The following is a 21390-nucleotide window of genomic DNA, read 5'->3' on the forward strand; positions in this document are numbered from 1 at the left end:
GTACCCTGGAGACCAATGTTCCGGCTGGCCACGCACGCCCACACACCCACCTTGCTTATGTTCTCGAAAATTGCTAAGCCACCTCTAACGACAAGGCTCACCCACCCCAAGCTCCAGGCCTTGGTTAGGCATCCACGACCCCTTCACACCAGCTCAAAGCCCTTCAACACTCTCCTTGCACCTTTTATTTTTCTTTCACAGCACTTCCTCCACAATTAAAATTACTCATTTGCATTTGTCTCCCTCCTGTGACTACAGAGAGACCCTGGGCATGTGTTCCTGATCACCCCTGTATTTGTAAGCGCCACGCTGCCTGGCAACTGCAGTCACCTGATAAAGTTCTAATGAATTAAGTGCCTACAGAATTCATGTGAATTTAGAGATGACCATCATAGTGGGTTATAGGGAAAATTGGGACTCTTCTGTTCAAAAATCATTGTTATGTAGATGACTCTTTAAGTGCTGAGTCCTTCAATATGGTTTAACTCCACAAATGTTTCTCAAGGATTTACAGAGGTCTCCCATCTTACATGGCAACTAAATTCTGTAGGTAGCTGAGAGGCAAAAACTGTGTCCTATTAAAATTAACCTTGGAAAGAATTTCTTCCATTACCAGCATCAAAGCCTTAGATATTTTAAAGCCCAGATCATAGCCCCTCTTTTGTTTCTCTTTCAGCTGTAGCCTCCCTTTCCCTATAGAGGATATCATGGTGGTTTGACAGAACAATGTGGTACTTAAAAGAATTTCTCTCTGTTTTTCCTTTGGGGTGGGCAGTACATATAGTTAACTAAGGAAGGTTAAATGTGCGTATGATGCGCGTCCACAAGGCGACACTAGGCCAGGCACTGCGGTACATTAGGTGCCGACGACACAAGATTCCATATTCCCAGAGAGCTCACATTCTAGCAGCGAAGAAAAGTAACACGTAAGTAACAGAATAAAAATATTAATTTATATAAAATGTTATTAAGTGTTAAAAAGAAATAGCATGCTGCAAAAAATGCTATTTGACATGTCAGAAGCTAAATATGTTCTTTCTAGTGGCTTTCTTTCTGTAGATAAATTCTAATTTTCCCCTAGGCAGACCGATTCCTCAGGTGTATTAGGGCAAAGTTAATGTGTTCACAGAGGCAGTAGAGAACATGTACTAATATTTCCCATAATACAAAAAAAGAGAATTTAATAGAAGTTGGCTCAGCGTAGGGTGTGGGAGGTGTGTGCTTCACTGAGGCAGGGACTGAGCAGAATCGAGGGTGAATGGTGGCGGCTCTCAGGGGCAGATACAGCACCAGTAAGGACCGCGTTAAGAGTGTGGGGGGATGGGGCGGGGGGGGGGGGGCTGACCTTTATCCACACCTGCTTACAGCACCTGTGTTAGGTGAGGCCAGGGGCTCTGGAGACTATACTCTCAGCAATGGGGACGGCACTTCTCATCCCATGAAGAGCCTGGGCGGGAAGGCCAGAGATGAGGGAGGCCTGAGGCAAGGCAAGAGAAGGGGAAAGGAGAGAAACAAGGGGGTTCAGACGCACAGATCAGGAATACAGCTGGCAGACTTCACAATCAATTGGATGTCAGGGTAAATTCAAGAGTTGAGGATTACTGTAGGTTTTGAGTTAGTGTAACTAAGGATAGATACAGATGTTACCTTGTAAACATAAATGTCCACTGATTTTGTAATTACTCAATGAATTTCTCAATACAGAAAAAAATGCTTTAGTGGCTAAAAAAAGAAAATGAAGCTTACAAGACAAGGCAGTGCTCTACATTACAAAATAGATTCTCTAAACCAAAGCAGGAGAAAGTCTACAGAGACCTATTTAATATAAAAAGAATGTGTTAGAAAATATATAAAATGTATGGGTAACCCATTTCTGATATTATTTTAAAAGAATGTAGCATTTTTGCACAGGTAAAAAATGGCTTAAGTGCCTGAGTGATTTTTCTGGCAAAAATAATTAGGCAGACATTTTTCAGAAGAATTGCCAGTAAATTAGAGAAAATCTAAAGTCTCATTTGGATAAAATTTGCTAAAAGCAGAAACTGCTGTTTAATATGATGGCTTCTATGGCGAGACAATCCCCCCACCCCCTTCTGTGCTCATAATTATTAAAGGGGAAAAAAATGCCAGAAACCTCCATCACACGATGCCAGCATGCACCTGTGGAACAATCTGCAGTTCTGGAGAACAGCCACATGCCACCTGTCCAGCACCACTTGCCCCATCTTTTTGGTTACAGTGATGCCAGACCGAACCTTTCAGAAGCAGTACATCAAACTGTCCTTTTTGGGTGGGCATGGGTGTGCATAGGTGTACACAGGTGTCCCTTTCTGCTGAGAAATGAAACAGCAGCCGTCAAATCAGAGACAAAAAGTCATATGTGAACAGCAGGGAGCCTCCAGCTCTGCAGCTCTCCACAAGCCAGTTTAGAGCGCGAGCTGCTAAATGGAAACACCCAGGCCTGCCACCTTTACCAGCCAACAGCCCAATGCCCTAGGATCTCGGCAGTGTTTGGCTAAGGACAAAAATGGAGTACCAGCTGAGTGCCTGTGGATTCAGGGAGGGGACGTGATATCAATGGGAGATGAGTGCCCCAGAGACAAATCATGTTTTCACAACGCTGCCAGGGCCAGGCCCTCTGTGCCATTCAGATCCTCTCCTAGGTCCCGTCTGCTGTGTCCGCCTTATGCTGCCAGTGCTTTGTACCAAGGGAAGCACAAATTGAGCCATCAGGGACGACAGAGGTGACTTATCCAAAGGTTTATCCAGTCTCCTGGCAGACCGTTTTTGAGGGTTTAAGTAGGAAGTGCACTGTACGGCTTCATGCACTGTCATGAAAAGGTCTTATCTGAAAACTAATCTTAAATAAGAAATATAATCAAAGGAGGCAATGTTAATTATAAACGCTGTTATTTTCTGAACGTGATCTACAATAGAGGAGAATGAGACTGAAATACATGTATGGTTTATAAAGATTAGTCATCTGGAATTCTATAATTTCTCACAGCAAAATTAACATGTGATCACTCTGCCACAACATTTAATTTAGAAAACCTCAAAAGAACTATATGTTATTTCAGAAACAGGAGATTCTGATAGGATATTCAGTTGTAGACCAGAGGCAAAAAGCAAAAAAATGCTAACCAAGGAAAAAATAAGCCAATACCTGGAGACCCCAGAAGAAAACAAAAGGGGGTAATGAAGAAATGGCCGGACCCAAGACGTGTCCCTGGGAGCTAGCTGTCATTGCTCTCCAGCTCCAGAAACTCCGGCCTCATCGTATTCCTCACAGCTCTCATCTACCCACTGTATCCTTGAATCCAGCCTGTCTTCCAAAATCCATGGGAGTCTGTACTTACCTGGAGGTGCAGAGAAAGTCCACTTCCAGTGCCAGGGTTGCATGGGAAGGGGATATAATAATACACACCCAGACCCACCCCCACATACACACACACATACCTATTACCCCCCAAAGTGAACCCAGAATGGTTTTTATTCATAAAATCACTATTATGTGTAACATTAAATATTATATATAGTAATCATTATCATATATAGTAATTCTATGTGGAAATTACATACTATATTAATAGAAATACTTCAGGTGTACTGCAGATTAAATAGGTTCCATGGGTGAGCTTGGAACCTAACCACCATTCATAACACTGATTCTACAGAAAAATAGTTCAGAGTGCCAGACAATCACCTTTCAAGCTTTTGAGGCAGACACACTTGTGTATCAGGGACTGCCTGTACTTTCATGCTTGGTTACCATTTTGACTCCATGCCAGCCAGAAAACTCCATCTAAACATTGTTCCTGAGAACTGACCCAAATAACGTTTAAGGGGACACTCTGGATAGTAACAAACTTCGAGCCTCACAAGCCAGGTACTCCATGACACATAACCCTGGCCACTGACCCAAAGCCTGTTGATTTAAAAAGCTCTATATGAGGATATTTAAAAACAAACAAAAAAGAAAACTCATGAACACAAAATTATGCTACACACGGACCCTGTCCTATGTTACAGGCTATTGTAGTTAGTTTTCCGCCTGTTTGTTAACATCTCTGCCAAGGTGCTTAAGCATGTGCTTGCTTCTATCACCATCCTCTTCGACTGGCAGTGGTAGATGACAGAAGTGCTCTTAAATACAGAGGTAGAAAGCAACACAGACAGATTAGACAGCAGAAGAAGCAGTTTATTGCTGGTTTGCAGTCAGTCACACGTCATGAGGTACCCAGGGAAAGAACCCACAGAGTTCGGTTACTCTGTCTATAGCCAACACCACAACGCCCCGTTATCCTTATAGGGAAGCAGCCTCAAGATCCAACATGTCGGTAATTGCTAGTGGTGGTTGTGGTAGCCGTGGGGGGAGAGGGTGGTGACCAGGGGAAGCAAGGAGGGGAAAAGAAGACAAAGAGTATGATTGTGGTGGGGACTCAGTAGCACACAGACTACAACACGGGGACCGAATAAGGATGTCTGAACCCAGCGCGCTGGAATACAAATGCTCAGCGCTTCCCACACCAACGTCGCCCTGTTTTGTAAGACTCCTGCCAACAACCCTGTCTTTAAAGCTATTTCTGTTTTGTTCTCAAATGTTCTACCTCTGGCCTTCAATCTTGTTAAAAGGCAGTTTTACGTTTAAAAACTCTCAGTAAATAACACTGAGGATTCAGAACCACTGCTCTAACTGAGATGAACAGAATGGAGGCAGGAGAGCGTGGCAGTCCAGCAGGAAATGTCTATTCATTTAAGCTCAGTTACTCCGATGAAAGGCGATCCTAGGGCTCCAGGAAAGCTGCATACCTGGAGGAAAGGACACTGGACCAGGAAGAAGAGGATTCCCTTTTGGTTACAGGTCTGTTTTGTGACCACTTAATCATTCTGGATATCAGGTCATTTGAAAAACAATCCTCGCCCAAAGTCATTTACCACAATGACTTGTGTTTAAAATAGGTAACAGGAAAGTGCTCTGCAAACTGTGAAACTAAGTGCTTTTACTCTAAATTCGATTACATTCATGTACAAATTCCAGTTTAAAAGACAGACCTGAAAAAAACCATCAAATACAATAAGAAGCCAAACAAACCCTAAATATCCTTTCTTCACCAGACTAGACGTGTCGTTCTGCTCCGAGCCATAAAGCCAAGCTTGCCTCGGCAAGAACAAGGCTTTTACATTTATTTTTATTCCTCTTCCTCTTCGGCATTCAAATAACACCACTCGTTTCGTAAGATCCAGAAGATGAGGGAAAGCCGAGGCCCACAAATAACAGAACAAGCTTCAGGGTTGAACCAAGAATAACATGTTAAGAAAAAAGTTAAAAACAATGATTTCGTTTCAGATGCAAATACTTCACCTGCCCACAATTTCTTTGCTGTGAACTTTCTGGCAAGATCAAAATCTCAGGAAATTCCAAACAAATGAAACTCTAAAGGCAAATTAGTTAGGAAAAAGGATCTAACTTTAGAGACCCAAGCACACTCTTCCTATTCTTGTCCTGTTCTTTACTTTTACAGAGGAGCAGCAAACCAACTGCAAAATCATAAGCTAACAAGAACTCTGCTTCCTGCGAGGTGACAACTCTGGCTTTTAATAAATGCCTCTACTTCCTGTCAGCATCGGTCACTCCCAGCTACTAAACCTATGAAGTTTGAACGAGGGAGGCTCTCACACCACTGGCGTCTCTCATACTTGGCCAGCATGCTGGAACACAAGAGCTAATAAACCACAGGGAAACTGTCCCGGCAGAGCGGTAGGGTCTGTGCACGGCACAGAGGCAGGACCAGCTGAGGAAGACAAGGACGGATTATAGATGAGGCTTAGCTCCATCAAGAGTGTGTGTGTGTGTGTGTGTCTCACGGGGGGTATGCCACACGCTCTATAAAGGGTAATAGAGAACAAAGGGTGTGCTAAATTGATGGGGGGGTCACTAACACATGGCTCACACAGTACCATAAACTTGATGCCTCCCTGTCAACCAGTTTCCAATTCATGAACTTTCTGAATAGCACAGCTTACCTCCTCATTCAGGAACTACTTACTGGGTCCTTTCTAAACGCCAGGCACTATACTGGGTACTGAGAGACAGCAGGACTGAAACAAAAGCAGTCCTGCCCCTTGTAGACTTGACAGGTTCCTTGGCAATAGGTAAGTAAACAGGCAATTACAGAATGGATAGAACTGCAGTATAATCACACCCAGTGCTGTGAAAGCGGAAGCACAGGGGCCATGGGAAGACCTCTATGAGCCACCTAACTGGGACCTGGGGGAAGGGGAAGTTAGAGAAAGCATCCTAAAAGAGGATGCCTAAGACGTGAGTGGAAGGAAGAACGAGAATTAGTGAGGGAGAATATTCCAGGCAGAGGAAACAGTGTTTGCAAAGGCTCTGTGAGAGACAGAGAGCATTACCATGTCACGAACTAAAAGTATTTTGAAAGCTGTACCAGAATATGTGCGAGAATATGTATGTGCATGCTCTGAATTCAAGGGCCATTACTACTTCCTGGGTGACTAAATGAGACACTCTAGGGAAAACATTAACAGTCAGATGAAAGGAGCAGCGTGCGGAGACCCTTGAGGAACTTCCCCCAGCAGAGGAACCGAGAAGAAGCCCAAGAGTGAGAGCGAGGACTAGCTAGAGAAAGAGAAGACGTAAAAGGTAAGAAAAAAGGAAAAAAGAGAGAGTTATGGAAACTGGGGTTAGGGAATATTCCAGAAGCACACACAAGTCAATCATGTTAAATGGTGCCATGATAAGGATGCAAAGAATCCGTTGGATCAGCAACAAGGAAGCTAAGAGTGACCTTGTCAAGAATTATTTTAGTGGCTTGGCAGGGTGGAGCCTAACTTCCCTGCAACGAGGAGTGACCGGGAGGTGAACAATGGACACAGTGACCTATTTATTTCAAACATTTCCACTGGAGAAGGAAACTGGAGAGCAGCGGCGGGAGGGAGAGCTGCAGCAGGAGGGGGCCCGAGCAAATCTGAAGACAAAGCATGATCAATGCACGGGGGTCTTATGCCGAGTCTGGACTTCTATAAAAGAGGCCTCTTTATATAATTCTTTCTTATTCACTTTCATCTTAAAAACAGCTGCTTCCCCCCTGCAACATTTTGGCTCTCTAATGGCTATGGTTTACTGATTCTGTGGAGAGGCCTGCGAACTACGGTTTTTCTACTCCTTACCTCTACTTCTGCCATGTATGATCTACAGTATCCACTCAGCGACACATAAATGACTCCAAAATAAAACCAGAAGGGGAAAAACCAGTTACTCATCCCCCTCACCACTAAAAGATAGTCACAGCTTCTTTCATTCTACTTTGTCATCCACTGGTAAGAAAAACTTTTCTCTTTTCAAATCTTTAAGTGACTAGTCATCAACAATTATTTTTAAAAAAATCAGATCTAGGACTACTTCTATAGATAACCCTCGCAGCTAGAATTAGACGGAGGAAAAAAGGGAAGCTGCTTCACAACTGGAATGGCTTGCAGATCTCTGACTGACTGCTTCGACACGGCAAGGAAAGAGTTCAGTAAACATGTGAATGGGAAAGAGGCAGCAATCAGTAAGTCATTCAGAATTACTCAAGATGATAATTTCTGTGTTTAAATTTAAGTAATCATAAAGTCTCAGAATTTGTAATCGTATCCAAAATGTAAAATACCTAAAAATTAAAGCCTATCACTTAGACACTTAGACTTACGATAATTATCAGCGAACTTATTTACCAGGTACTTGACTTGCAAGAATCACTCAAAGCTATCTGTGTACCAAGACCTGCTAATAAACAGACCACATAATGGGATAAGCCAGCCAACACTGTTAAAAATATCCTTTAAAATTCACAATGAATAAATGGGACTTTTATTTTCATAGTGTCAGCTGCAAATGAGGGGACTAGTCACATATTTTCAATGTATCCTTAGTGAGTCAGGCTTATACTTAAAGATTCTTTGAAAAAATCTTTATTTTGCATATTAAAATCTACTATAATTCTGCTTTTTGTACAGACTAAAGAGTATCTGCATACATATTTGGCTAAGAAAAATAAAACTCTTCACACACAAGTTGTCACTTCACTGCAATGAATGAATACCACCTGCCTATTCAGCGCAACACACTGGCTGGAGCTCCTGGGCTGTAAAACCGATGACGACACAAACGTGTGCGGACACCTACACAGACGACTTCATCCACAGCGGAGTGAGGTCAACGCCATGATGTAACCTCCACTGTGCCACCCTACTAGAAGGGTCCAGAGGTCATTATCACAGTCAAAGTGAGCAGTCATGGCAGAGGAAACAGAAAAGGGAAAGAGGAAAAAATATATGTATATCTTGAGAGAGAGAGAAAATGCATATGAACTGTGTGTAGGAGATGGGAGGAGGAGGGTTAAGATCAAAGAGGAAGAAAGGTAAACATGCCCCCATGCTTTCAAGCTTTGGTAATGTAGCATTTCACATAAACATGAACGGCAAGGAGGAACAAGCTCAGATTAGGGGTCCGGAGAACATACGGGGCTCAGGCCTGCTTGCCCTTGGAACCTCCACTTAGACACTACCTGTACAGACTACCCCTACCTGACAGCGCCTCCATCTGTTTCCCTGCTCCCAATCTCAATTAGCTGCCTCTTCCTCAGTGTTTTCATAGACAAAAAACTTCAGATACAAAAAAGCGTCAAATGGCTAATGCCATTGTGTCAGGTGATTCAGGAGTGCTAAAACACTGAGCTGGTTTTGTCTTTTTAGGATTCAGCTTTGGGGAGAAAAGGTACAAAACTTAGAACAAAGACTTTCATTGCTTTATAACAGTAAAAAATCTTCCTTTATCTACTGCTTGTTCTAATTTGTCATATACAACATACCTCTATGGAATAATAGATGTTCAAGGATCAAAGAAAAAGCAGGTCCAACAATGTAATATGCACTTCTGTTGCTAAACAGGGATAGAGACCTTGAACAACACACACTCTTTGTAACCTATATTTTATTTTTATCATGGCTATCATTTATTTCACCCCGTGATAGAGAGGATAAGGTAGAGAAACCATCTAGTCATGAGCTCAGACACATGACAAATGGTATCATTCCTAACCAAGTCACAAAGCGAGTCATGAAAAACACTACTTTAGATTTCTCAGTGCAGGCATATTTGGGCAAGTCATTCCTTTTATCAAATCATTCATCAAATCCTAATCGGACCACCCAACTTAATTTCCAAGTTGGTCATCAAAAATAGTTCGTGGAAATAACTGAACACGGGACAAAAGCACAGTCATACTCAGTTGCCCGAGGTGGACAAAGATGGCGGCAGCTTCCAACTTCCCCAAAATGGCGTAAGGGGCCGAGGATGAAGAGGGAAAGGGGAAGAGCAGGAAGGCAAGAAGGCTCCTGACTCTATCCCGGGGTTTAATGTCAAGGGCACGCCCTCGGGCATCTTCACACCAGACACCAACCTCTCTCTCTGGCTAGTCTTCCCTTGCTTTGATTTCATCTAATGATAGTTCACCAACTACTTACAAGGCTAAGTATCTTTTTAAAATCATCTCAATTCTAACACTGACATCCAACTCCAGGAAAAAACCCAGCTTGGAGTAGAGGTTGCAACCTCAAGTGCGTCCAAGGGCTGGGAAGTTGCTGTAAGCGAGGACAGTGTGACCGCTGTGGAGCTGTGTGTGGTGAACTCAAGAACACACACGTGCGGGCCGGCCCTGTGGCTTAGCGGTTAAGTGCGCGTGCTCGGCTGCTGGCGGCCCGGGTTCGGATCCCGGGTGGGCACCGACGCACCGCTTCTCCGGACATGCTGAGGCCGCGTCCCACATACAGCAACTAGAAGGGTGTGCAACTATGACATACAACTATCTACTGGGGCTTTGGGGAAAAAAAATAAATTAATTAAAAAAAAAATTAAAAAAAAAAGAACACACACGTGTCCCCCCGCAGGAGGGGCCTCAGCCGCAGGAGGGGCCTCAGCTCAGCAGACCACTGCCAAGGTGGGCTCAGACAGTGCGATTTTCAGAAGCCCAGAAATCCAGACTTGTATGTAATTTCTCCTGATTTATAAATACTGACAAAAATTTAAACTCCTCTTTCTTTTAAAACATTGTGTGGACCAAGCAAAATATGACTGTGGGTGGCCGATCTGTGACATCTAGGTGAGAGATCAGAAAACCCGGCAAAGGTCAACATCCACAAACACTCTCCTCCTAGGCCATAAGAAACGAGGCGGCGGAGCACAGCCCCGTCTCTCTCTGCAGCTGTGTATCAGTGTGAGGACGGCCACAGTGCTGCTGTCAAGCTGGACTCAAGACATGGGAGACCTGAGGCAGAGAAGAACATCGAGGCTCTGACCCCTAATTGTCCTCCTAGAACATTTCCTGCTATTACAGACCCATTTATGGTGTGTAATCAATGGTCCTGCATGTAAAGCACTTTAAAGCGCAGTGCCTGGGGCACAGAACAGAATACGATAAACGCTGGCTATTACTGGGTTTGATTATGAATGAGGGTAGATTATGCACTGTGCCGGCTCTCCCTTGAATGGGAGATTTTAGTCCAATTACCAAACCCAATAGTCCTCTTTAGACATGAGAAGAATTTCAAAGGAAACTGCATTCACCAATGAGGCATTCAGTAATTTTATAAAATAATCTGACTTATGCTCTCACAAGGCATTTTATTATTTTTAAGGACATAATAACGGATTTTTAAAGTTTTAATTTGAGTTAATATGAAAATTTCAAGTTCTGTCTCACTTTTAGATAACGGGGATCACGGAATATAAGGCTACCAAATCTAACACGAGTAGGGCATGAAACCCCAATTTTTCTAGAAGAGTTGCCCCCCTCCCCTGGCTCCTCACGCAACCATGCAGTTGTAGAATGTCAGATTCGAGTCCTGCTGTGAGGCTATCTGGTCTCACTGCCACATTTTACAGATCCTGCATATAACTCCTTCGGTCCCATAACAGTCAAAGGCAGATCAGAACCCAAACCCAGTTCTCTTTTTCCATTACCTCACAAGTCCCTGGGGGGATGTATGTTCAGGGTGGTTGGTTAATGGTGGGTCGCAGGGCAGTTTGCAACTAAAGCTCTGAAACAAAACTGTTCTGTACGAAACTAACCAATACTGGAGACAGATACAGAGCCCAGCCCTTAGGGGCAAAACACTCTATCAACTAATGGACAGGGTGGGGAAGGTTTCCTATACAGAGCCAATCAAAGCCTTGCTTCCATACATCTCAGAGTAGGTCATACTCTTAAAAATCCTGTAATATCAACTATGCCCTTTAAGACACTGGCTTGGAGAGAGAGTTCCAAGCCTTTATGAAAGAATCTAATTTACTCGCTGGAAAACTAGAGACGTCACTGAGCAAAGGAATCAGTGATGTGAAAAGAATGTTACTATGCTTCAAACTGTCCAGCTTTCAAAGTACTGAGAAAATATTTTTTGAAATGTAGGCAAGTGCAGAGTATAGATTGTGTCCTACATTCAAAATTGGTCTTTCTAGAAAGCATGTTTTAATGTCAAAGGATATAAAGCAAGCTGTGAACAGGAGACTAAAATTAGCTCAAACCACAAATAACCTACCATACTTATCACTTCCTTATGATCAACCTACAAAAATCAAACATTAAAGACATTTACAAAACTAATGGTGTGATACCAATTTAATCCTTTAACTTCAGCTGTATCCTTTCTTCCTTCTTAAATGCACCTGGCATGTCAACATTACCAGAGAGTGACATTTTATTCATCTGAAGGCAAGTACAAGGGAACCCATTAGAGCTAAATTTTGCCCCGTAAATAAAACAGCATGAACCGCGCAGTTCTTAAGTGGTTAGAATGGTAACCACCTCCTCAAACTGAAGATAGGAAATTTTAGACGACGGACCACACCCATCTCCAGCTGCATTTCATACTGAGAGTTAGGGACATACCAGCCTCCTACTGCAAACCAAAGCTTGCCTCCACCTCCTGAAGCCATTTACTTCCAACTTTCAAAAGCAAAATCTTCCAATGAACAAAGTCTGTTGAGAAACACAAAAGCTTGTTGTCATCAAGCAGCGGAACAAGTTGCAAAAGGAAGCTTAGTTGACAAATATGCGTTCGTGAAAAAAAAAGGTACTAGGTTTGCTAAACTTTACTTTTACAGTGATTCTCTCTGCATGATGACTATGTTTTGATAAGTTTTCTGGGGAAATTCAAACTCACAAAGGATGGAAACAAGTGGTTAAGATGAGTAAAGTAAAGAATCTACCAACTACCACTGTGCACTCCTCCACAGGGTTACTCAAACTCTTAAAAGCATTCATATCAGCAGGTAGAAAAATAAGGGAAAGTAGCAAACTTGGGTACTGTGATGAGAACAGATGAAATAAAATATTGCTAATGACACTAATATTCCTAGGATATATTAAGAAAACTGTTAGTAGGACACGAAGGAATATTTAAATATACTTAGAAATGGCACCATGATAGGTACTTAAAGAACCCATTAAAACCCAGCTTCTTGGGGATGTTGATTCTCCAAGAATGTTCAAGAGAGATGTAGACCAGCTGATCCTTAACTGTGGCTAAATCACCTGGTGTACTGGGGATTGCTCCAGAAACGTGGCTTTGTGCCTGTAAATCTGATGTGGCTTAACGCAACTTCCTGATCTTGCACCATTCTGCTTCAACCCTTCACCCCACCTGAGGATGATCCAAGCGACCCTGGCAACATGCGGGTGACAACCAGGTGGTGGAGAATAATAATGGCAATGCTCTTCTCTTAACTCTAAGATGCTGTTAAAATACAGTTCAAATCAGGGTAAAAACAAAGCAAAACAACGGCAACAAAAAAACACAAAACAATATATCCTCCCCTAAAAAAGACCACTGAATATCTTCTTCGAGGTCCCTTCTCTCTGTGCACAAGGGAGCCACACAAATATGTATGACCCAGTGAAGGCACACTTTGCCTTTATCCTTACAGAAGCAAACTACGCCCTGACTATTTAAATAGTGAAGCAGTACAAAATCTAAAAGTGATAAATATAACAGTGACAAATGTTCAACCATCAGGGGAATTTAAAGCTAATTTCCCGTACTATGCTAAATGCAGCCTGCCTACTTGTTTTCTTGAGCAAAGTTATATTCAGAAGTGATTTCATCCACAGACATTTTTAAGTAACCCCCTGTTCTTAAGAGAACTCCAACTATGTGGAATAATTACTTGATGTTCTCTTTTCCTGTAAGCAATCTCCAATAGTGTATAATTCTCTGAGTAATCAGTACTCATCAGAATAAAAACTAGTGAAGCTGTTTGCTGGAACTCATTGTGGCATTTTTCAAATGAGATTCTTCAAAAGGAAAAGATGTACCAATCAAAGATCCATAAAGTAAGAGAAAAAGTCAGTGGAGAAACGTTTCATAACAGAGTAATGGAGATAACAAAGAGCTTTCCTTCTCTAATCACTAACTAATACATTAAAAAAACACAACTGTGGAAACAGCTTTGCTATGCTCATCTTATCTGTGCAAGTGGTGTCGCTCACCCACAAAAGCCACAGGCACAGCCGAGGCTTTTCCTTCTTCATCTGTGAGAGAAAACACACCGCACTCAGTCTTGAGAAGAAACCTCTACAAGTAGAAGAGAAGGGGCCCAGGACACAAGTCTACCTGGGTCCAAAGGTTTACTTCAACTAGTGCTTAAGCCTCAGTTAGGACTCAGGATTTCCTGGCACACTACTAGGATAAGAGTAGCAGGGAATACATAGTTTCCAGAGAAAATACAGACCTTAAGCGTCACTTTGCTAAAGAAGCCATGTTTACTTTGTGAGTCCATAATGCAGAACCAATTTCTTGCAGCACCAATTCTAAGTACCACGGGGTATCCATAAAATTTTACTGCCTTGGTAGAATCATGAGCATTCAGAACTGCAAAGTGAATCATATCACACATTTAAAAAAAAATACTGAAAATCATTCATCAGTAGTTATAATTTTGTCTGCAGTGTGACCTGTACCACATCCCAAAGATCAACTGATTTGGGGGGGCCAGATTTTCTTTGGCTATTTATTTCAGGGAAAAAATAATCTTCCACGTGAAATGGTCTTGTTTCCAGTTTTCAGACATGCAAAACTTACAAACTGCCAGTAAGATACTCGTGATTCTGTCAAGCTGCCTTGAAGGAGAGGGCAGCAGCTAATGAACTATGAAGCCCACTTCTAAAAAGTAAAGCATTATTTCAAATACTGGAGACTTAGGTACTTTCTTCTCAAACATGGCAGCTGTGTAAACTATTATACTATTCAAATGAAGTTTAGACCAGATGTAGGTTTCTTTCTAAAATTACAACATAAAGGGCAGCTACTCTTCACGTACCTAGCTGGGGCTGAATCTTTCGTAAATTCTCAAGAATCAGTTCCTCTATCTTTTACAGGAAAAACCACCCAATTGCTACTTAGAGAAAAACTGCAAGCGTAACTCCTATGTCAGTGCTACTCATTTTCCCACATTACTATATCAAATGAACCCTACTTATTAAAAATGTTTAATTTGGGGAAATAAAACTCTTGGGAAAAAAAGACTCACTTCTTTTGAATCTTTCACTATACTCACAAAACTCCTATAAATTTTTGAGCCTAACTGCACCCACTGACACCCACACACCTTACAAAACTGAGTAACCACTGCAGCGTTTACAAAGATTCCTTCGGGCACATTAAATTCTCTCGTGAGTACATTAAAGACTTTTATTACTTGACATGAACTTAGTGATCAGTTAGTCCAGGAGCATTTTTACAAAGGAAAGGACTGAAGCCAAAGAAAGGAAGGGACCTCGTCAGCGTTGCTGGCATTAGAGCTGAGACCAGAGAAAACGCAAAAGATTAAACTACTCTCTTGGCCCAAAGGGTGGTCTGATCAAAGGCCAAAAATGTCTGCCTTTACCATTTATACTTTGAAAAAAATCACAGACTTGGTAAGGGTTGTTACTTTATTAAGAACCATATTTTATATCCCAGTCAAAAAATGTTTTACAAACAAATGACATGCAAAGCCCTTCTAGAAGGCATGTGGGAACAGGTCAAGAGTGATGAGGAGAGAGCAATTCAATAATTCTTAGAGAGACAGCGATATCACCTCTCAGTTTCCTAAGTTCACCTCAGGCCAAGTACAAATTTGCTGTTAAATTTAAAGTTCCTGAGAAACAAACTTGTGGTATCAACTTCTACTGGGTAAGACTCAAGCCTTTCTTCCAGGCCACCACAGTAGGCAATACTAAGTCGCCTCATCAGGCCATGGCTCAAAATGTGGTGGTTCTCTCCCAGAGGGACCTCTGCTGTAAGTACTAAAGCAGCCTGATCTAACTATTTCTACCACTCCTTCCCACCCAGAATGGGAGCTGGGAACCATGTCTTGTTCATCTTTGTATTGTCAGGGGCTGGCAAAGTGCTGTCAACCAACTCAACCCCAACGTTTCTTCCGCACTGTGTGCCAAGGGTAGAGGACGCCATGGTGAACGAGAAAGATGAAAGAGCTGACCCCAACAGCTGGGACTCAAGAGAAGACAGGCCTGGATACAAAGAAACAGCTCCCACCAGAGCAGCGCTTTAGGAGAGACACGCACGCAGCCGTACGGAAACACACAGGTGAGAGAGCAAAAATCTAGTGCGAGGAGGCACACATCTGAGCTGGGAGAAGCAAGCCAGATGAGTGGGAAAGGCAGCCTAGAGAAAGTGCTGAGCCAAGGTACAGAGGAATGAAAGGATCAGTCTGGAGAACGCTGCTGGTGTGGCCAGAACAGAAGGTACAGAAAAGGGGATGGCTGAACCCAGCTGCCATGCCCAGGGGTCTGAATCTTACGGGTACTATGACAGCACTAGGAGTAGTTACACAGAGGAGGAAGAGGCTCAGGTCTGTTTTAAGGGAATTACTCTAGTGATCATGTGAAGCATATACATAGCAGGGTTGAGGGGAGATGTGGACAGACTGCTGAGGGGCCATATTAGTACGTTACTGGTTTCACTCATTTCTGTGGGGTGAAACTAGGAACAACAGCAGTGTTACAGGAGTATTATAGGCAAAACTGGAGAACCCAGACCACGGGGGTAGTAGAAAGGATGCCACGGTGACCAATCAATGAAATGTGGCAGAGGGAATCAAGAACTGGCCAAGTCCCCAGCACTCCTCGATATTCAAAACTGCACATCAAATGACTGGTACCAAACTACACTGTCTTGGAAACAACGACCCCGCTAGACTTCCCATCTTGCTGAATGTGGGCAGTATAAAGAAGCACACCCAGCCCATTTGTCAGTATTATGAGTTGGTCACCATGAACGAATTAACCTCAACACTGGGGGGAGGAATGCCAGCTCATGCAAAGCATAAATGGGCCCAGGGAGGCTTACGAGAAAAGTACCTGCAATTAAAAGTACAGCATAGGACAAAACTGCCAAAAGCATTCTTCAATCCAAAAGATCAGAAAACAGACAATTCAAAAAAAAAAAAAAAGAAAAGAAAAGAACGAAAGAAAGAAAAGAGTTATTTCATCAGTTTATAGTCTGAAAAACCCCTACAGGAAATTTTTAAATTTGTTTCTATCATGAAATTCAGTATACATTGTTACATTATTAAATACCAGATAATTTTATAGGTTTTGGAGGAGCTATTCATGCTGAAAAGCAAAATGCAGTGGGGAGGCCATGGAGCCCAATGAGAGATAACTAGTAACTGAAAATCGTTTGCGCTACCATTATCCCCCAGCCGGCTTTTGTTTCTGTACTTCCAAAAATACCAGAGTATTCCTATAAATATGCCAGTGCTGGCAAACAAACAATGATAGAAAAAGTTCTTCCCTCCACCATTTCTACTTCTGCTCCAGTTAATTTAATATGAGTGCAGACAATTACAAAGGTCTTTACACCATTTCCAACGTGATGATCAGACACCTAAATTTAGTTCACTCAAACCAGGGCTAAAGAAGAACATTTAGATCTAGTGGGTCACCCAAGATGACTAGAACTTCCCAATCTCTCCATGTCATTTCCGTTTGTCTTTTTTTTTTTCAAGTACAGTGAGTCACAGTGTATAGATCTTTCTCCTCTGCACAAAACAGTTTTCCTCTGTAGAGAATGTTATTTAAATAAACATCATAGGGATATTTTAATATTCATCTTGCTGGACTATAACAACATGAGCTGTATGCAGCAGTGAGGAATAACTACTGTTATAACATGGCTTCAACCTAGTCAGGCATCACATCGTATTTCATGATAAAAGCAGCTACAAAAACAAATGTCAAGGGGAAGAGTGGCCCATTTTACAAAGCCTGCCTCTAACACGGAATAAATCTTGTCCTCAAGTCACGAGCTATTGTTACAATCTCCTTTATCTGAAAACAATCAAATCATTCACAACAAAAAGTAGCGAACAGAACAGTGTCAGAGAAATCAAAGAATCAGAGATGAGAGAAACAGAAAAACACCTGACCCCAACTGTAAATTACAAATGGAGGGCAGCTTCTGAGCCGTTTTCATTCATTCCGGCCCCCTCTTCTCTCATTTTAGCTGCAAAAACCAATCCCTTTTCCCGGTCTGTGTTCTCTCCTCTTTCGGACAATCAAACCAACGCAAGCTCCAGCTCACTAAATATTACTTCCACTTTTCAAACCAGACATACAATTGTTTAAATGACAGAAAACAATTTTAAAGCCATCTACATATGCCAACGCTGACTTTTTATAGACCTGAATGCTTATTAGTATCTATGCTGTTTATTAGCATTAACAATTAAAATTAAGACAATTAAAACTTATGCTCACTTTATCAAAGTGAGCGAGCGTAAGTGGAGACTCTTTGTCTGAAACATTTGTTTTCTAAGCTACCACATTCCTCAGCATTTGAAAGTCTACTTCACCCTTTGTTCTTTTCCCAATTGTTTCCAAGTTTTTGCATCTTTTTGTTCTAGATAGAAGTACAGTGAGAAATAATTGCACTGCCTTGTTTACAAAATTTTAGGCAAAAATTACATGTTATTCTTCTAATAACAATAGACTAAGCAAGCTCAAAATGACTTTGTATAAGTCTGCCCACATTGTGACATGCTAAAAAATATTAATTTTTTTAACTGCCATTTTCTACCACCCATAAACACATTTCTTTGAATTCTTGAAAAATAACAGTTTTGGTAAATTGACACACACTTTGGAAACTATGCCACTTTAGACTCAAGGTCATTTGAACTCTACGTTTCTAAAAATGCCACAGTTGCCCAATAAAGAGCCACTTTTAAAGTCAAAAAGGAGAAGAGCTTCTCATTGCAATTTTAGAAAAAAAAATATCTGTACAGTAGAGATGAGAAAGCCCATAGTGGACAATTCTCTAAGATCAAAAGAAACCACTTGCAGGAACGTGGCAATGCATTAAGAAGCTGGGGAAATCTCAACACACAGCAAACTGACTAACTCCTTGGTAGACAGACAAGAACAAGGAGGGAAATTAACTGAAGACCAACAGGCTTCTCGCTAGCGGCATGCTTCACACAGTTTTAACAATGCTTGGGTGACAGGTAGACTCTGCCCTAAAATACTAAGAAATCAAATTCAACCAAGAACTTTTTATAATATGAATTTGTTGTTGCCAACTCAATGTCCCCATGCCTCCTGGAAGCCACCTCCACTTGTGATGGGGTAAATCATAATCAACTCGAACACTTTAGACCCACAATTTTTTCATTTAAAGCCACTTGAGACTCCACTGCATTAAACTGGATGCAGAAAATTTATCTACACATTCTCAAAGTCACTAGCGGAATTCATTCAACTAACTCAGAGAGACTAGATCCAGAATACAAATTTTATATATTGATCGATCGTACTTATACAGATTACAGTGGTTATAAATATTAGTCTATCAGAAGTTAATACACATTACAGTCCAAGTAAAAAGAATCCTGTCAAATAAGCTTGATGCAAATCCACATGAAACCCAGCCTGCCAAAAACAAGGCTTTTGTTAGTCAAGCATACCAAAGACCGGCTTAAAGCTTTTTTCCTTTTTAAGTGGAGCTCAAAATAGATTTTAACACTACCAGCTGATGGATCTCACAATTTGCCTTTTGAGCCTATAAGCTAAAAGCAGAATAAACTGCCTTCTCCCTTTACACAAGTAACAAAATCTCTCTATTCTGCAGATCGCCCATTTAAAATACCGAGTGTGGTTTTGGTTAATCTTCACAACCCCCGCAATGACATTTAATCGGGAGCACATATTTTCTTTAGAGGACTTAACTGCTTGTGAAAGCAGATCTCTTCGCGTCTTTAATCTGATGTTGTAGAGACATGTGAGAAATCCTATCTTCCTAACTTTTTATTTATGAACCCCCATAACCCACAAGGAGATGAAGACTAGAAAGACACAATCATCTCAGCCATGACCAAAAGACAAGATGCTCACCGGGGAGAGATGCTATTTTTAGATGGGGCAAAAACGTTAACCTTCCCTGTTGCCTGCCTGAAAGGGAAATACCGTGGCCCCAGTGGAGTGGGTACCGCAGGCCTTCTGGCCGGAAAGCTCTCTAGCCTGATATGCTCAGGGCTTGCTGCAGCTCCTCATTCAGCTCACGAGCAAACGTCCCTTCCTCTGACAGGTCTTCCCTGACGCCCCTCTCCGAGGCAGCCCACCTTCTATGCAGTCACTCTCCACCCCATTATGATGTTTCGTTTCCTTCCCAGCACTTGTCACCACCTGAAATTACCTGCTGACGTGTTTCACTGCCCTATTCAACTCTAAGCTCCAGGGGGGAGGGGGTCTTGTCCTCTTGTCCGGCAAACATTACCTCCAGCGCCTAGGCAGTGCCCAGCACGGAACAGGCAGGCCAATTCACCTCCATGAAATGAATGAACAGGAAGGGGGAAGGGACTGTCATCCCCGGGACTCGACGCACAGAGACTAGAGAAGAGGAAACGTGAAGGAGGGAGGAGAGAAAGCCTTTCCCCCAGGGAGACAAAGGAAAAGAGGACGAGGTGGTCCAGCCCAGGAAAGGAAGTGGTGGGGGTGTTCCAGCGACCCCAGGGGACAAAGGGTGGACAGGCGGGGGGCGGGGGTCAGGGTGCGAGGACCGGCGCCGAGAGCACCGGCGGGCGGCCGCCGGGCCCGAGGGGTCACCGGGCGGGGGATACGGGGTGGGTGGGGGCTCGGGGGGCCGCGAGACGCAGGCCCGCCGGGGACAAAGGGAGAGGGGGCCGGCCCCCCGCCGTCGGGGCGAACCCTCGGGCGGCCGGCCGAGGCGGAGGGCGGCCCGGGGCAGAGCGGGGCCGGGGTCTCGCGGAAGGTCCGCGCGGCCTAAGCGAAGGGCCGCCGCGCGCCGGGCGCTCCCGCACCTGGTAAATGGCCGCCCAGCTCCCGGCCTTGTCGATCTGCTCGAACTCCTTCTCCATCTCCATGACGGGCCAGGGCGGCTGCCGCGCCTCCTCCTCGGCCCGCTGCGCCGTCCGCCGCTCTAGGCCGCGTCGCCCTCTCGGCCCCGAGCGCACCGCGCCTCCACTCCCGCCGCTACCGCCGCCCTAGCCGCCGCTGCTTCTTCATGTCAACCCGGCAGCCGGAAGTACGCACCGCGCTGCCGCGGGCTCCGCCCCTCAAGCGGGAGGACCAATCAGCGCTCGAGAATGTCGGCAAGCACTTCCGCGGGGCGGGGCCGGGGGAGGTGCCGAGGGAAGTAGCCGCAGCCCCGCGAGACATCTCGCAGCGTGCGCTGCCTTCTCCCCTGCGGGACTCCCGGCATGGGCGTGGCGGGCGCCGTTGTCTAGGCAACCCCCGGGAGCCCCGCCCACGGCGGGTGGGTTTGCAATGGCCCGGCGGATCTTGAGTTCAAGCCTCGATGCCGCCCGTTGAGTCACACAGTGACCTTGAAGTGGTCATGCATGTTTCCTGCAGCCCCAGGGCACTGGCCTCAGTGCTCCATGCTGGAGTATGGGCGGAGGGCTGCATGCTCCACTTCCTGCCTCCCGCCTCTGGTTAGATATCTGCCCTTTTTTCGTGCTTCACCAGGCTGCTGGGGAAGGCCTATTGCTCTCTGAGGGTACTGTCCTTGCGTGAAACGGAAGATTTCCCTTGGGGGTCTCCTATCCTGGGCGCCATAGGAGAGAATGGATGGGGGTCTTGGGATGATTTTCAATATTTCCCAGAGTAGCAAGGAAATCCTGCTCAGACTGGACTCAGTAGAGCACCCATTCCATGGTGCATCAGTGTGTTCAATAACGCAGATTTCTGGACCCACTTCCAAAGGGTTCAGATACCAGGAATCTGTATTTTTCACCAGCAACCCCAGCTAATTCTATACCTGTGGTCCTTGAAGCACATATGAGAAGGGCTGATCAGGTTGCCTTTCTGC

At 43.7% G+C, this 21390-nt stretch overlaps 1 protein-coding gene across 3 annotated transcripts in view; it reads right to left on the reverse strand.

Annotated features, from left to right (window-relative positions):
• The window catches only part of PTPN1 (protein tyrosine phosphatase non-receptor type 1), a 64240-nt gene extending 43680 nt beyond the window's left edge, over positions 1 to 20560 (reverse strand). For 2 of the 3 annotated variants that reach the window (XM_058562480.1, XM_058562479.1), the window contains exon 1: positions 20381 to 20560. In XM_058562480.1, coding sequence (XP_058418463.1) covers positions 20381 to 20443 — 63 coding nt within the window. In that variant the 5' untranslated portion in view covers positions 20444 to 20560. The remainder of the gene's footprint in view (positions 1 to 20380) is intronic. The other variant, XM_058562481.1, reaches the window with a different exon arrangement.
• Between the last annotated feature and the right edge of the window lie 830 nt (positions 20561 to 21390).

Source organism: Diceros bicornis, chromosome 19 (genome assembly GCF_020826845.1).
Source record: "Diceros bicornis minor isolate mBicDic1 chromosome 19, mDicBic1.mat.cur, whole genome shotgun sequence".
Taxonomy (NCBI): Eukaryota; Metazoa; Chordata; class Mammalia; order Perissodactyla; family Rhinocerotidae; genus Diceros; species Diceros bicornis.